The 16,194-nt window shown below is 47.4% G+C and overlaps 6 protein-coding genes across 6 annotated transcripts; 3 read left to right on the top strand and 3 right to left on the bottom strand.

Moving 5' to 3' along the window:
• Positions 1-132: 132 nt before the first annotated feature.
• On the bottom strand, positions 133-1,365 carry N7478_000435 (uncharacterized protein; the record flags this gene model as incomplete). The annotated part of the gene is made up of 1 exon (XM_056916651.1): positions 133-1,365. One exon carries the CDS (start codon positions 1,363-1,365, stop codon positions 133-135), a length of 1,233 nt encoding a protein of 410 aa, XP_056784531.1.
• Positions 1,366-2,217: 852 nt separating this feature from the next.
• Positions 2,218-4,656, bottom strand: N7478_000434 (uncharacterized protein; the record flags this gene model as incomplete). Its single annotated transcript, XM_056916650.1, has 1 exon — positions 2,218-4,656. One exon carries the CDS (start codon positions 4,654-4,656, stop codon positions 2,218-2,220), a length of 2,439 nt encoding a protein of 812 aa, XP_056784530.1.
• Positions 4,657-5,729: 1,073 nt separating this feature from the next.
• Positions 5,730-8,303, top strand: N7478_000433 (putative cell wall anchored protein; the record flags this gene model as incomplete). Its single annotated transcript, XM_056916649.1, has 7 exons — positions 5,730-5,856; positions 5,913-5,967; positions 6,039-6,076; positions 6,153-6,327; positions 6,398-7,345; positions 7,404-7,900; positions 7,963-8,303. 7 exons carry the CDS (start codon positions 5,730-5,732, stop codon positions 8,301-8,303), a joined length of 2,181 nt encoding a protein of 726 aa, XP_056784529.1.
• Positions 8,304-8,708: 405 nt separating this feature from the next.
• N7478_000432 (Golgi transport complex subunit COG4) lies at positions 8,709-11,246 on the bottom strand (the record flags this gene model as incomplete). Its single annotated transcript, XM_056916648.1, has 2 exons — positions 8,709-9,968; positions 10,029-11,246. The coding sequence occupies 2 exons, from the start codon at positions 11,244-11,246 to the stop codon at positions 8,709-8,711; spliced, it is 2,478 nt and encodes an 825-aa protein (XP_056784528.1).
• A 482-nt stretch (positions 11,247-11,728) lies between these two features.
• N7478_000431 (SIR2 family NAD-dependent protein deacylase) lies at positions 11,729-12,905 on the top strand (the record flags this gene model as incomplete). The annotated part of the gene is made up of 2 exons (XM_056916647.1): positions 11,729-11,851; positions 11,910-12,905. The coding sequence occupies 2 exons, from the start codon at positions 11,729-11,731 to the stop codon at positions 12,903-12,905; spliced, it is 1,119 nt and encodes a 372-aa protein (XP_056784527.1).
• A 1,167-nt stretch (positions 12,906-14,072) lies between these two features.
• On the top strand, positions 14,073-16,034 carry N7478_000430 (putative MFS transporter; the record flags this gene model as incomplete). The annotated part of the gene is made up of 8 exons (XM_056916646.1): positions 14,073-14,270; positions 14,331-14,418; positions 14,472-14,570; positions 14,624-14,825; positions 14,883-15,198; positions 15,272-15,702; positions 15,768-15,903; positions 15,990-16,034. The coding sequence occupies 8 exons, from the start codon at positions 14,073-14,075 to the stop codon at positions 16,032-16,034; spliced, it is 1,515 nt and encodes a 504-aa protein (XP_056784526.1).
• Positions 16,035-16,194: the final 160 nt, after the last annotated feature.

The following is a 16,194-nucleotide window of genomic DNA, read 5'->3' as shown; positions in this document are numbered from 1 at the left end:
ATGCATTAGAAGAATAACGCTAACAGAAAATATGATTTTAGACATTGAACTACCCCGGTATTCTATCAAGTATTTTCTTTTGTATGAAGTCATGCGCAGGTGGTGGTCAACAACTCAACAGCATCGTGTATTCTACTGTGAGCTGAGCTTTTTGGAAAACCGCATCTCATTCTTTCCGAAGTCGAAAACAGCAACGACATTCTTTAGCAAGGGAACTCCAACAATGTTCAAGGTCAATCCACCAAGTGAAACATCCTCTGAGGACCCCAGGCTTGATACACAAAGCCCTTCACCCGTCTGATAGATAAGATCCGAGCCGTCATGGAAGAACATTTGGTCACCAAGATACAGACCAAACTCGGGGGTCTTTGCGGAGCAATCGACAATGTACAATCCCAAAGAGGAGTCATAGACTGCCGGTGGAGAAAATAGTGCATTGATAGGATCGACAACTGCAGAAGGAAGGTAAGAGATGTAGTTTCCTGAGTCAAAAAAAGCTTGGAAAGAAGTCGAGTTGGAAGTCAGGTTGTTCATAGATGAGCCATACGTGACGTTTGTGATAGTTGTGGACCAATATGACCGTGTCTTTTTACCAGATGTATACCACAATGGAATGTTGTCGGTGATCTCGACGGGGACTGTTGAAAAGTGGGAGCTGTGCTCAACAGGGGGAAGACCACCAACAGTCATGTAGCCACCAAAGGAAGTGGATTTGTTTTGTGGTGTATGAGCTAGCGCGAGACTGAAGTAAGGCTCAATGAGAGCTTGGTCATACATTGTGTTCATTAGGGGACTGTAAACCAGGCGGTTATACCAATATGTCGCGTTCGAGGTGTCGTTTAATGGATGTGCCGAGGTGATCGATGGATAGGCCAAGCCAAGGAGACCATTGTTCACACCATCACCCATAGGGTTAGAGACATTGGCAATCGCGACCTTCTGGCCTTCGGCGGTGATATTGCCCATGGTAACTTGTTCGTAGGCAAAGAGGCCACTTGCAAGTCCTGCGCCATATTCAACTCCGAAGAACTCCCCTCGCACGGGTCGATATGCTTTGGATTTGTGATAGGTCTTGTTCGAATACTGGCAGCCTTCTTCTGGAATCTTCAGATTGCTAGTTGCATTGATACAGATATAGCCAGATTGCATGACATATGTATCACTGCTGCCTGTGTCAACAAGAAGCATGAATGTTTGGTCGCCGATGGTCACTGGAGCATCAAAGACAGTACCATATTCCGTTGCAACGAGGCTGACTGTTGATCCTGATAATTTACCAGTAGAGCCATGACCACTGGCGCTGCACTGGCCACTGACAGGCCCTAATAAGCCAAGAATGACAGGGATAAGATGAGAAGGCTTCATAGTGAGAATGATATTGAAGAAGTATTGTGGTTTCTGGTCTAATAATCAAAAAATAGCGAGGGTTTTGAACGCACTTTATATATACACGAAATCTGAAATCCCCAGCCCAACAAAAAGAACGAACAAACCGAGCTCATGATGCTCGTACATTTTAGCGTGGTTTTGTGGTTCTAGCATTCTTTTGATCTAGACATTGCTGATGCTTGCGGGTGTTTAAAGTGGAGCTCGTATATTTTGGGCCCCCATTTAGCGTTTCATTGACACGGCTAATTAGTGCGAGGCTGCAATGCGCCACAATCTAGGTGTTCATAATTAAATATAGTCATATCGTAGTGCATCTAATTCCGATGAGGTTTCCATAATAAGCTACAGTGATGTCATTGAAAAGGTGGGAAACATTTGAAATATCAGGCTAAGGCTGCGCGTTATTCCATCGGTCGGGATAAACTGAGAATCACAGAGAGGAGGGATATATCTTAATCCACTGGAAAATTCGATCTGATTCATCTTGATTTATAAGTTCATTGATAGCCTCCGATTTATGTAAGATTAACTTTGCGCCTTACAAATGTCATCTTGGCGAGCCCAAGGTACTCCTCTAAAGGATCATGTGGGTAGGTTCCTAGCCTGTCGATGGGAATTAAAATAAAGATTTTGATACTCGCGATTAAATATTGGGAAACATTGCACAGCTTGGAACCATGCCCATTTTTTATCACTGGGAGGAGATGGTTGAAATTGTAAGCATAAATTGTATTAATATTTGAGTATAACTAGATCCTTATTATCCGCTGTAGTAGATTGATTCCAATCATATTCCGCCATAGATATCGTATGATTAACATTCATTCATCAAAGGAGTGACATGGCAAAAGCCAAGAAGAGACTCAGTAAGCCCAATTGGGGGACATCCCGAGCCGATTTTGCTGCGTTGAAGGGAGTACTTGATGCGGGTGGGGTGGAAGATACAGTGCCGCTTCCACGAACCGAGCTAGTTCCGATTGGCAATCTTGTCTCGACTACTGTCGATCCCGGGACTATAACCGTTGATCCGGAAATGATCGCCGTTGAGCTTGGGAACGTCAACGTTGTGCCCGGCTGAGAGGATGTGCCTGCAGCGAATGACTCGGTGAATGTTGTGGCGGGCACAATGACTGTTGACCCGGACACTATCAAGGTTGAGCTTGGTCGTGTTACTGTTGAGGCAGAAAATGAGGCGGTATCGGGAGATACAGATTCCGTGAATGTTGTACCTGGGATAACGACGGTCGATCCTGATATTACCACGGTTGAACTTGGCCGTGTCACTGTTGTCCCAGATAAAGCATCTGTACCCGGAATAACGGACTCAGTCACCGTTGAAGCTGGTACAACTACAGTTGAGCCTGACACAATGACGGTCGAGCTTGGGAAGGTGATCGTTGACAGGGCCTGTGAACTTGTCACTCCCGTGGCGGATTCGGTTATGGTTGAACCGGAGACAACTACTGTTGAGCCCGAGACGACTACGGTTGAGCCTGAGACAACGGTTGTTGAGTCTGAAAACGTGACCGTTGAAACAGGTTGAGACGTGGTACTAATAGTTGTAGGCTCTGTCACCGTGGAGACAGCGGTTGAAATTGTGCTCTGGTCAGATATTTGAGTTGTTTCTGCCGACGTACTGGAAGTACTAGAGGTGGTAGTAGTGACCTGGGCGCTTGTCGTAGTTTTTGTGGAAGTCTGGCTGCTTGTTGTCGCCGCGGAACTTGTACTGGCTGAATCAGTCGTGGTGGTTGTGGGGGCGCTCGTAGTTGTTGGCGCAGGAGAACTTGTGGAACTCATCGAAGTCGTGGCGGTGGTCTCATCTGAGCAATAGTTCAACCATTGTGTGAATGTTGGAAGCAGAGATGCCGAAAAAAGGCTAGGTTCGAAATCATCCACACAATCCTCACAGGTCTTCAACAAGCTTAGGAAATCGCTCCCAGCATCACATAACTCAGGTCCCTTTGGCGATGATGCTCCTATTATACCCACAGGATCGCAATACTGATAGCACCTAGTAGGAATTAAATCTGCATCGATTCTCTTACCCAAAATGGAGCCGTGGGACTTTTTGGCACCACCCCAGCCTGAGGAGAGATCACGCTTGCTGTTAGAGTTGAAATACTCAGCGTATTCAAGTATGGTATAATTGAGCCCAAAGTCTCGCGGATCTAAGTTGTAATAATTGGTCGAGACATTATAGCCAGATTGAGTATTCCATTCTGGCTGCGGGGCGACAATACAATCTTCGGGGGAACAGATATAACCTGGATCTGGAAGGCCTGCTTCAACGTTACAGCCAGAGCGGTCGCCTGTGTGCGAAGGCCAGCAAAGATATCCGGGTGCACAACCCCATGTATAGTCGTCTGGAAGCTGAGTTGCGGGTGTGTAGCTTGGGTTAGAGACAAGACTGGAGCACACGGAGACTGGGGCAACGGTCACAGTGACAGAGGATGTCTGGGTCTCTGTTGATCCTATTGTCTCGGTGCCTCCTATAGTAGATATCATGTCAATTCCCTCCTGTTGTATAATGGTAGTAAAGAAAACTGGGTACTTACCTGATTCTGTGACCGTGTCTACAATCGTCACCGTGCGAGTGGAAGCTGGGATTGTGGTAACACTACCAGATATAGTCACTGTAGTCGGAGGCTCCGTGATAGTTTTCGTGGTGGTTGAAGCCGGAGCAGTTGTAACAGATCCTGAAAGAGTGTCCGTCACTATCACTGTGGTTTCCCCTAGTGTTGTGTCTGACACAACCACGGTTGTTGTAATCTCGTCGGTAATGGTATCCGTTACGACGACATTTGAACCACTCACAGTGACGGTATCAGTAGCCGTGTCGCTAATAGTAGCTGTAACAGTAACAGTTGAGGTAGTTGCAGTGACAGTCTGGGTATTGGTCACGGTATCTACTATCGTAGTCGTTGCAGCGCTGCCACTTACAGTCACAGTACTCGTGACTGTCTCTGTGCTAGCTGCCGCATTGGTTCCAGTAACGGTGTCGGTGATAATATCGGTTGTTGTGTCGGTCTTGGTATCAGTGACCGTGACTATTTCGCCTTCACCAATCCAAATGGTAACTCCAATGGTAAGAGTCAAACATGCGGCGTTGATATCAATATCAATGTCCAATGGGGCCCTGGCCCCAACCACTTTGGTAACTGCAGCTAGCGTCGGGACGGTCGCGGGGACGTCATGGGTGTTTGTTATTGTTGATAGTGAGACAGCGGACGTCGCAAACAGCGACAGCGCAGCAATTCGAAACCTCATCGTCGCGACTTTCAGGGGGAGAAGCCTTTCACCCTTGACGACGAACTTAGGACTGACACAGGCACAGAGAGGAAAGATCGATTGCGAAAGCCTGGATAAAAGAAAGCTCCAGTGCTTATACGCACGGCCCCCTTGTTCCCAAGCTCGATCATTGCGCGAGGCTCATTCGGTTCGTTCGACGAAGTACGGAGGCTTGGCTTCTTTGGGCATCCGGCGCCGTCTTTGCTGGCTTGTAGCCCCGCAGTAATGAACTAACCGAGCTGGGTAACAAAGACGGGATGACGGGTAACCCTGGGCCTTGAACACGCATCAATGGCCTGCAAGAGTGGATGCATCTTAGCCAATTCAGCCGCACGGCGACGAAGTAATGTAACCCCTCAATAGATCTACCATCAGGCTGATTCAGGCTCGTATTCTGGTGCCCCGCTACTGGTTGCTAGTGATCTTGATGCACGCGTGTAATCCTGACTAGGAAAGACTCCCTTGGAGGCATATGTGCTTGACCGACTCAACTGCCGTTCAGGGTAAAGATCGGTTCTTTTTTCAATCAAGCACGGCTCGGCACCCGGGGCGTGCATAAACTTGCTCCTTTGTCAATGGTCGACTTGAGTCTTAGTAGGGCACGGGACCCGGACTACTGACTGACGGAGAAAAAGCGAACTATCTCCGCTCAAAATCCTTTGAGAATAAATGAAAGAATCAAAAAGAGTCAAAGGAAAAAGGAAAAAGGAAAAACAGTATATATCTCTAATTGGAGTTTAAAAGTAAAGAAAAAATCAAAACAAAGCCGCATTTGCTGACTGGGAAAAACCGGATACCTCGGTGGTGCCCAGCTCCTCTCTCCCTATCTCCACTTTCTAGCCTTGCGGGCAGTACAACGCTCAAACCCCCCCACATCCGCATATTTTGGTGCTTATTAGGCCCCCGATGAGTTTGGAAATGTGAGAAGTTGCTTCGTTCACATAATTTACATCAGAGAACTCGGTTTGGGAAAACTGCTTTGGTATCTAAGAGCCCAACCCCCCTGAATAGCTGAACTAGGAGGGAGTGGTCGTTACTGGATCGGCGGAAGGATGTTCCTATTAGGCACCCTCATCACATTGGTTGCGGGCGTGATAGGTCCCGCAGCTGCGATATGCTCCACGGACGCATACATTGAGCAGACAGGCTGGTCATGGTGTACCTGGCAAGCACCCCGTGGTATGAGGTTATTCGTGTAGTTTTGGAGTGATTCTTCTCGTACTGATCGAAAATAGTGAATATTATTCGCGACACAATCTATATAGACGGAGGAAACCTCGTGTATGAGCGGTATGGATTCCTTGGAGCCTCCTGTCTACGTATACGCTCGAGAGTTGAGACTGATCATTTCTTTTAAACAGATATTATGAAGGCGGCTGCAATCAAACAGGTACCGATGGTATGTACAACTCCAAATTCCACATATTTCTCCGAATGATCTCGAGGGGAAGGAAATAATCTAACTGGAAATACAGGAGACTACAATGGCTACATCTATACTCTTGACCTTTCTACCTCCTTCAATTCGAGCTCCAATTTTTCGAATGTCCTAGATACGATGTCGATTGCCACCACTGCTGGTAGTAATCTTGCATCGACTTACGTTGATGGTGTCATGTTTGCCAATGACGATGAGTACTATACTTATGCGTTAGTACTAAAGATTCCCAAGCAGAATGTTACTCGTCAAATAGTTTTAGCTAACTGCTTGTCTTTCTAGCGGCCTTCCCATATTAACTGGAACTAACCCAGAGGGTTCCAAAGACCAGATTATTGGATACGAAGCATACCAGTATGGACCTGAGATCGAGAATTGGAACCCAAGATTTTATTTCGGTTCTTTGCCTGATAATGTCACGAACTATGTCACCAATGGTGCCGGGGTCTCAGCCCCAAGCGAAAACTTGGGATTTTACTTCAGTGGACTACATGCCGAGGACTGGTCTCCAATTGCAAACGATATATTGAACACCACCTTCATGTCCGACCGCCTGGTTACCGTGAACATGTCAGTCATGGAGAGTGAGAAATGGTCCAATGATACTCTGCCGAGCTATGTCCCAAGTCGAGCAGATGCAGAGCTTGTTTGGGTCCCAGTTTCTGATTCAGGAGTTCTGGTCGCCATTGGTGGTGTCATCAACCCCGGGGAGACCTATCTGAAATTGAACTCATCCCAGGAGGCAGACTCGGAAGAGGTCAGCCCAACATTTATGGAGACGGTTTCGGTTTACGATGTCGAAAGCAAGACCTGGTATCTTCAGAATACAACTGGAGACACACCGCGGCAGCTGGCTGAGTTCTGCTCTGTGCTTGCAAGTGCATCGGATGATTCTTCGCACAACATCTACATCTATGGAGGATATAATGGCATGGATACAGCCGACAATCCCTCCGACGATGTGTATATTCTGTCTTTGCCCTCGTTTACGTGGGTCAAGGTGTACAATGGAACCAATACTCACGGTCGCGCAAGGCAAAAGTGCGTCAAGGTTTATCCTGATCAGATGCTTTCTATTGGAGGCTACCGTATTGATGAGACTCATTGTTTGGAAGGTGGCATGATCGCCGACTTCAATCTCAACAACCTCAGTTTCCAGGATTCATATGACCCCTCTCAATGGAGCGAATACAAAGTACCAGACTTACTATCCAATGTAATAGGAGGAGAGTGAGTATTTATGAGATTATCGCAACCTGCTGTACTCTATCGACTAACATTCATATAGTTCCTCTGGAGGCGCAACCACCACCTCCCCATCATCATGGACTAACTCATCTCTATCTAAAGTGTTCGACACCAAATACACCAAGACCATCAACACCTACTGGCCCTATAACACGACGACTAGCGATAGCGACTCAAGCAGCCACCACCATAAAAGCTTTCCGAAGTGGGCTGCTGCAGTGATTGGTGTGCTTCTCGGTCTATTAGTAGTCATATTAGCCGCCGTTGGTCTCTGGTTCTTCCTTCGACGTCGCCAGCGACGCTATCTTGAAAATGAGAAAGAGAAAGGGCCAGGCCCAAATGAAGCAGACGGTACAGAGCGCCTTACAACAATGTACGGGGGTGGGCCTGTCTCCCCTGTCCCTGGCCCACAGTCTACCTCCACCGGCCAGGAAACATCTACAGGCGCACAGACGACGCACACGCACGACTCGATTGCTACATCGGCTAGTCCCGGCACAGTGGAATCTGGTGGAGGTATCGTACATGAGATGCATGGTATGTCCCCGCTACTAATAATGTTCAACGTGCTATTGGACTCAAAGCTAACGTTGATGAAGATTCCTCTCCTGTCGAGCTTCCGACAGCTTTCAATGCCTCATCTACCAATACCAACGATACGTCGCACTTCAGTGCCACGCGAGGATCCTCTCCATCTCCTATCTCGCCATCGACGCCCGATACTGATTCGTCTCATTCTTTGTTGATGCCGGGTCATCATCGCAGTCTGTCGACGCGGTCAATTGATAATGTGGTGACTAGTCGCAAGTCTTATTTCCATGAATCTCTTGACGGGAGCACCGGGTCGCAACATGCTCGTCATGGATCTGAGGTCTCTGAGGCGAGTGGTACTTCAAATGATAGGACGAATTTGGGAGGCAGCGAGACGATTTTTGAATAATCGATGCATTTTACGATAATAATGAATGATGGACTGAACCGCGCAGCATACTCTTCAAGGGAAACTCATAAAATACGAAAAGAAAGCATTCGATTTTGGGCGATAGAAAGTTATGCGGCTTTGATTTGATTCGATATTGCACCAGCGGCCTGTCGACTCACTTTAACCTTAGTTTAATAGTCTACTTCTCATCATAATTTCAATAAGTTTACAAGAATGAGGACCACTTTTTAATATAGTGGTAGTAATGCTTTATTTATCGCTATAAATTCTAACAAAGTAAATGTTCAAATGATAACACAAAAGGTAAAACCAGAGGCTCAATGGAGTGAAGGAAGGCGTAAACTTGTACAACTCGGCGACGGGACTTTAGTATAAAATCTCTATACCAAATCTGGGGCAAATTTATACACGTCTCACCATTGCGCGAACTCGCACTCTCTCTTCTCGAGTCAGCTTGTCTACCACCTCTGCCGCCTCGCCACCCTGTAGCACCTCATCCCATTCATCCTCGTCCATACTCATAACGAGTGTCATTTGAACACAGCGTGAGAGTGCTTCACGGTGACGATAACGACCCGGAGTACCTGATCCATAACCGACATCCACCGCAGCACTGACAAGACCAGCAATGTCACGCTCCAGACGGGCTGCCCCGAGCTGATTAACCCGGCCTTGATAGGACCACAAACGCTTTTCTAACAGTCGCGTAAAGTAGGCTATAGTGACAGTAAGAAGGCGATCGAAGGCCTGCTGTGTAAGGATACGAGCCATCGGGACGAGTAGTTCTGACCAACCAGCCGCGAAGCGTGGGCGGACAATCTCCTTGCTGCTACCGTCATGCTCATTATAGTCGTCGTGAGCGTCAACGGGGCTGTCGGCACCGCTTGAAGGTTGATACTCAATGTCGCGGAAGGCGTCTGCAAGGATAGGTCGAAGGCGTTGTTTGATGACGTTGTTGAAAACGACTTGGATGCCATCGGTGAGGAGGTCATTGACTTTGCTTTCGAAAGAGCTGGCAAGAGCGTGAAGTGTTTGCGAGACGTTGAGGGCGGCTGAGGAAGCTGGGAAGAGCGAGTGAAGATGTTCAGTGACTTCCACCGGTTTTTCCTGGGCACCTTCTTTGGAGTGTGTGGGAAGTTGCTTCGAGCCGGTGTTATTTTGCACAATTCGTCGAATATAATCAATACCGATGTCGAGATTGTTTATCTGTACCAAAAATGCGACCACCAAATGCTCTGCTGGCTGGCCTCCTTGAACAATAGCACGTGGGTAGAATTCATCGCGCATTTTGCGCTGGGTCATGCCGATGAAATCTGATCCAAGTACACGAGACAAAGTTGGGACCACGTTGGTGACAACGCCTTCCTGTGAAGTTGCCAGAGACTGCTGCAGAACTTTATTGACGATATACATGATATCGTCAACGGCAGAGGTGATATGAGGAGGATCGGCTTTGAGGGGTCGTTGCAGGTTTAAACTCAAGCCCGATGGAGCTTCATCTAACTGGAAAGCTTTCTCCACGGAGCGGCGGAAAAAGAAGGTTGTCAAGACATTGAAGGGGGTCACAAGTCGGTCGTTGACCTTACGCGCGAGAGAAGACTCCTTCAAGAATTCGGGAAGGGCGAGTCCCTTGTCATCGCTCTCCTCATTCTCGCTGGGCGGCTGTAGAAGTAGATTAGCGATTTGCTTGAGATAATTCAAATCATACGATGAGCCACTTACGTTGCAAGTTTCCGAAAGGAATCGGCAGTACAGAGACCAACGACCCAGCATAATCCCCATCTCATTCAGTATTTCATCCACTTCTTTCATGTCAACCCCTTCCTCATCTGTAGCGCCTGCTGGTGCCGGTGAGTGCGTGCGGCCTTGGCCTGGACGCTGTGTAGGAAGGAAGCTCTGTACCAGGAAGGTAAATGCATAAGATTTGATTTCAATCAATTTGCGATCCACGTGTCGCTCGTCACCCCAGGTATCAAGAATTATACCACCTTGTACATCCGCCTCGACCTGTAGGCGCTCAATAACACGACCCATTTTCCGCGGACCATAGTGGCGCTCCACCAGTCCACCATGGCCATCGATAATTTGTGCGATATGTTCAAAAAGCTTAGTCAATGCGTTTGCGTAGAAGAAACCATCTTTCGTCTGCGAACCAGTGGTCGCATTGAGATTGCCACGGGCCCTTGCAGCCACACCTTGACAAACGTAACGACCATATACATCAAGACCAACCTCCGATCGCCCAATGAGAGGAAATAGCTTGAAGAATCGGGTGATCTTGGCCCCGTCATTCGCCTTGACTGCCTTGTCAAACTCTCGCAGAAACAGCCCACATAATGACTCTGCTGCATTATCCAATGTCACACTCGGAGGGTCTGGAACTTCGGCCGTCGGGACCATCTCAGCCGCAAAGGGACCATTAACCACTGTCGGTGGGACCTGCGAAGCACGATGCAGGTAGCTGGCTGCCGTTTCCCAATCTTGAGTGGCACCCATGGACCCCGCAACACCCAGTGCACATGCCTTGAGCTCTGCAACTTGCTCAACCACTTCCAGTGTCGCTTTCACTCGGGCCTGTTCAAGATCCAGTCGGCGTACAGCACGAGAAATCCGATCGGCCGTGCCAGCGGCGTCGGAAAGCATTCCATGGCTAATCGATCGGGTGGTGGTTGTTTGAGCTCCAATATTAGCCCGCATAAGATCCAATCGACCCAATTCTCGCGAAAGGTCTTTCTGGGAGGTTACCAATGCATCTAGGCGAGCTGTTACTGAGGCCTCCTGAGTGTGGAGGCGGGACAGTGCGGCTTTGATCTCAGCGACGGAGCTGGCATTGAATATATCGGTTCGCGGGGAGGTATCTTCGTTCGATTCGATTGACGGTCCTGGTTCCAGAGACGGGGATAATAGGTGGCCATTTGTGGCCTGTGGAGAAAGGGTCATCCTGAGCCATGCATCTGAGTCTCTCAGAGTTGTTGATGCCACGCGATAGTATCAAGGTGTGTGGGCAGGCGGTGAGCGGGCGGGTCTTTTTTCTTTTCAAAGCTTCAAATTGAACCTCAAAGAGAATAAAAAGACAATCAATGAAATGTGTCATAGGAAACAAATGTCAAAAATCAAAAGAGTCATTCAAGCTGGTGGCCTAATAACCCGGAATCACCCAGCTATTTAATTTGCGACCAGCCTTCTTTGATCTGAGTCTTGCTCAACATCACCCCCACCCAACTGCTTCTATCTCACTTCACATACCACAACTGAAAATATTTTCCATCCTCGGATTTTTTTTTTATGTTTCTTCTTCATATTTCCTTTCTGAATCTGTGAGCCTAGACTGAGCTCTATCCGCCAACATCGGACGCCGACACAAGCCCCGCCATCAGCATCAGCATCAGCATCGTCCTCGACGTCCTCGACGTCCTCGCGCTATGGGTAATGAGGAGTCAACACTCGTGGATGAGTCCATTCGCCCTTCTGTACTGGAAACACGTAATATCGATGCCGTGGCCAAGTACATTAAGGACTACAAGGTTCGAAACGTTGTTTTAATGGTCTGTATACCCAACCTATTCCATTCTGTGCCACCGTGAACTAACTCAGAGATTATAGGTTGGCGCGGGAATAAGCACATCAGCTGGAATCCCTGATTTCCGTTCACCAGACACGGGACTTTATGCCAATTTGGCTTTCTTGGATCTCGAAGAGCCTGAGGATGTGTTCGATATCGGCTTTTTCAAAGAGAACCCGAAGCCATTCTACGCTCTGGCGCGCGAGCTGTATCCTGGGCGTTATCGCCCCACTATCGCCCATTCATTTGTCAAGCTGCTTGACAACAAAGGCATGCTATTGAAACACTTTACACAGAACATCGACTGCCTTGAGCGCCAGGCGGGAGTTCCTGGAGACAAGATCATTGAAGCCCATGGTAGCTTCGCAACCCAACGCTGCATTGAGTGCAAAACGCCTTTCCCCGATGACAAGATGCATGAACATGTCGAAAAGGGTGATGTGCCACGATGCTTGGAGAAGGAATGCAATGGCCTGGTTAAACCCGATATTGTGTTCTTTGGAGAGGCCCTCCCAGCAGCCTTCCATCAGAATCGCGAGCTGCCGGTACAGGCGGATCTCTGTATTGTGATGGGAACCAGCTTGACCGTACAACCCTTCGCCAGCTTGCCATCTATGTGTGTCAATGGTACGCCTCGCGTGCTCATCAATATGGATCGCGTTGGAGGCTTGGGATCGCGACGGGATGATGTCCTCATACTGGGAGATATCGATGCTGGAGTGCGCAAGTTTGCACGAGCTCTGGGGTGGGAAGAGGAATTGGAATCGCTGTGGAAGAAGACCAACCCAGACCCCAAGGACCGTGAAGCGGAGCTTGCTTCCCCACAGACTCGCGATGAGCGCCTCCAGGACGAAGTGGACCGACTCGCAGCGGAAGTCGATCGCACGCTTGGAGTATCGGATGCATACCAACAGCGCGTCCGAGAGAAGCTGGGAGAACCAAGTGCATCGCCAGAAGACAGCTCTACCAGCCGTGCCAACTTAACAGAGAATGGCCTATCGCATGTGTTCCCACACTTGGCACATAAATATTACTAGATTATTGATCCAGTAAGATCATGAGTTCAACGAATTGTGGCGTTTCCTCGGTGTGGACTTGGGTAGTCTTTTTTTTCGGAGCGCAGTCCTCCATCTCCGTCTTTCTTTGAAATTCTCTACGAAATCACCAACAAACCTCAATTTAGATAGAGAATATGATCTTTCAAGATTTACTAAAAAATCTGATCCTAGTAAAAACCTGCCCAAAACTCCCTGAAACCTGTAAAAGCCCCGCTGGGGCCCTAGACAAGAATGATTCATAGCTTACTCTAGGTCATAGCTTACTCTAGGGTAATTAAGCTACGTCCGGCTCGGCATGCCGAACATCTCGGCTTGAGCCCCAATTCCGTGAAACATAAATCAGATTGACCTTCCAGATGCAGGTAGCAGCTTGGAATAAATAGATGATATTCCTAAAATAGTTGACGTTATGTGGACCTGATACTCGTTTCAATTTTCATGTAAGACGGGCGGCTTGAATTAGACTAGGATTTAGGATTCTTCTTCCTCTCCACGCGTTCCAGAACATCCAAGATCTAGCTTTAAGCTTAATCATGTACATAGAACGTGAACCTGAGCTTGAATGTCGCCTTCAAACTTGTTTCATCCTTGACATTCGGCAAATGTCCGGTCGAACACGATTACACATCACAGAACAGAACAGAAAAGAAAACCCGCTTTGATGTTTTCCACACGCAATCAACGCAGCGATGTCGTGATCGCCTCCACCTATCGCGAGTAAAGATCAACCCCAAGATGGCGGCAACTTTGGAACTTAACTCCAAATCAAAATCAAAATGTGGAAAACTGAAATTATCATGATAGGTCAGAACTTCCCATCTTTCTCCGAAAAAGGCTCTGTTCCCGTTGTCATGGCTGTTTTCCCCTTGTCCGTCCAAACTCGCGACGGTTTGGACAAATCATGTCGCGTCTTTTGCAACTCCTGAAGAGAAGATGTCATGTTTCCCCTTTATTTCCTGCTCGGTATTTCGAAAACTTTCCCTTGGCAGGCCATGTGGAGTGTACGGCATGCATTCACTCGTTCTCCACACGGTCTACCAACCGGTAAAAGATATTTCGTAAAGTCCCGCCAGGCTTTATCACTGCTCGGGCTCCCACTTGCAAATAATTATTTATCCTTAGTGCATCAGTCTCAGTCGATACAGTATGGCGGTAGATCCTGAGACCAAAATTGAGGCCCCGACGGAGTCCATTATTACTCCTGCGACTTCGGATCGCGATGACAACTATGAGTTCTATAAGCAACACCAAGACTTGCAATACACACCTGAAGAGGAAAAGGCAGTCTTGCGAAAAATTGATCTCCATTTGATTCCTCTCTTATTTTTTATCTATTTATTGCAGGTAAATGATCTTCTGTCTGTTATTCGTTATATGCAAAGAATTCTACTTACGCTCATCTAGTATCTTGATAAAAATAGTATCAACTTTGCATCGGTATACGGCCTCAAAGCTGGAACAGGCCTGACAGGATCAGACTACTCATGGCTTAGTAAGGACGTTTTTTTCTACGTGTTCCAGCCTCCTTCTGACCAGTACATACAGGCTCTATATTTTACTTCGGCTACTTAATCGCCCAATACCCAGCGGGCCTGGCTATGCAGAAGCTCCCGGCCGGGAAGTTCCTTGCGACGACAGCAATTAGTATGAAGTCCGATTCCTCCCAGATTCACATGGTCACTAATAAAAACAATCAGTTTGGGGTGCTCTCCTTATGACAACTCCGGCATGCCACAACTTTGCCGGGATCGCTTCTAACCGATTCATTCTTGGAATGGTCGAAGCTGTAGTGAACCCTGGGTTTGTATTGCTGATGAGTATGTGGTATACGGCAAAGGAACAGCCTCTGCGTCTAGAGTCATACTACTGCACCAATGGTATTGCAACCATGTTCGGCGGGTAAGAACCCACTTCTACCAACTATGGCTCCAAAATGTACTAATTATCTTTTATTAGACTCCTTGGGTATGCTATTGGTCATATTCAGACTGGTCTGCCGCGGTGGATGTACGTCTTTTTGATCTTCGGTGCCTTTTCCGTTGTGGTGGGTATTGTGGCATTGTGGCTTCTTCCAGATCTCCCATCAACTGCCCGATTTTTGAATGAGCGCGAGAGAGCCATTGCCTTAGACCGTGTCGCTGTCAATAAGCAAGGTGTGAAAAACCATCAGTTCAAGTGGTACCAGGTCTGGCAAGCTGCGCGTGATCCAAAGACCTGGCTGTTGTTTATTATGGCCATCGGGGCTCAGGTGCCCAACTCGGCTTTGACAAGTGTATGTTTTCCACCCAGATAACTAACAGGATGAATTCCTCAGAGAAATAAGCTAACACAACGGTTAAATACAGTTCACATCCATTATTGTCGGATCTTTCGGGTTCGACACACTGGGAACTCAATATCTCCAAATTCCTGGTGGCGCCGTCAACTTTCTGACTCTTATTATCGGCGGCTGGATTGCTACAAAGTTCGACGGGAAATTTCACTCTCGATTCGCTTGTATGATTTTTGCCAACCTCACATGTATTCTTGGATCGGGTCTTTTAGTCGGCTTGTCGGATTCGAATAAATGGGGCCGAATGGTCGGTCTCTGGCTTTGTTATTTCCAGGGACTGGGATTCAGTATGGGATTGATTATGATCAGTTCCAACATTGCCGGTTATACGAAGAAGCAAGTTACTGGCGCTTTGCTGTTTACGGGATACTGCGTTGGAAACATTATCGGGCCACAGACTTTCAAGTCAAGTGAGGCTCCTGGGTACCATAGTGCCTATGTTGCGTATGTGATTCTTTTTTCCCTTCTCCTTTCCGCATTTTTGGGCACATTTAATTGACCTTTTACAGAATGCTTGCTGGATATAGTGTCAAATTGACTGCAATCGTGGTGCTATACCTGTTCATGTACTTCGAAAACAAGCGTCGTGATAAGCTGGCCCTTGAGAATGTGCTTTCTGAGGATGGTGTGGAGGCAGGAATGCTGGTAAGTTTTATCTTGTCTTTTTGTCTTTTTGTCTTTTTGTCTTTTTGTCTTTTATCATCAATCAGAGTCTGACTTGGTATTCACAGGATCAAACGGAAATCGATAACAAGGGATTCCGATATGTGTTATAACCGTATCTTGAGTCTATATAGTCAAATGTACGATCTGGTGCCTACTAGGTGAATAGGGATCATAAGTCCACCAAAAATGAACTTATTTCATAATTGCAAAATTTAATACATATAGGTGCATATTCATAAAATAGTTCAGATAATCTGTTATATCATGCAT

The sequence above is a fragment of the Penicillium angulare genome (genome assembly GCF_028827245.1).
Source record: "Penicillium angulare strain IBT 27051 chromosome Unknown utg000001l_segment0_segment0, whole genome shotgun sequence".
NCBI classification, from domain to species: domain Eukaryota; kingdom Fungi; phylum Ascomycota; class Eurotiomycetes; order Eurotiales; family Aspergillaceae; genus Penicillium; species Penicillium angulare.
This window is presented reverse-complemented; position numbering and strand designations above follow the sequence as displayed.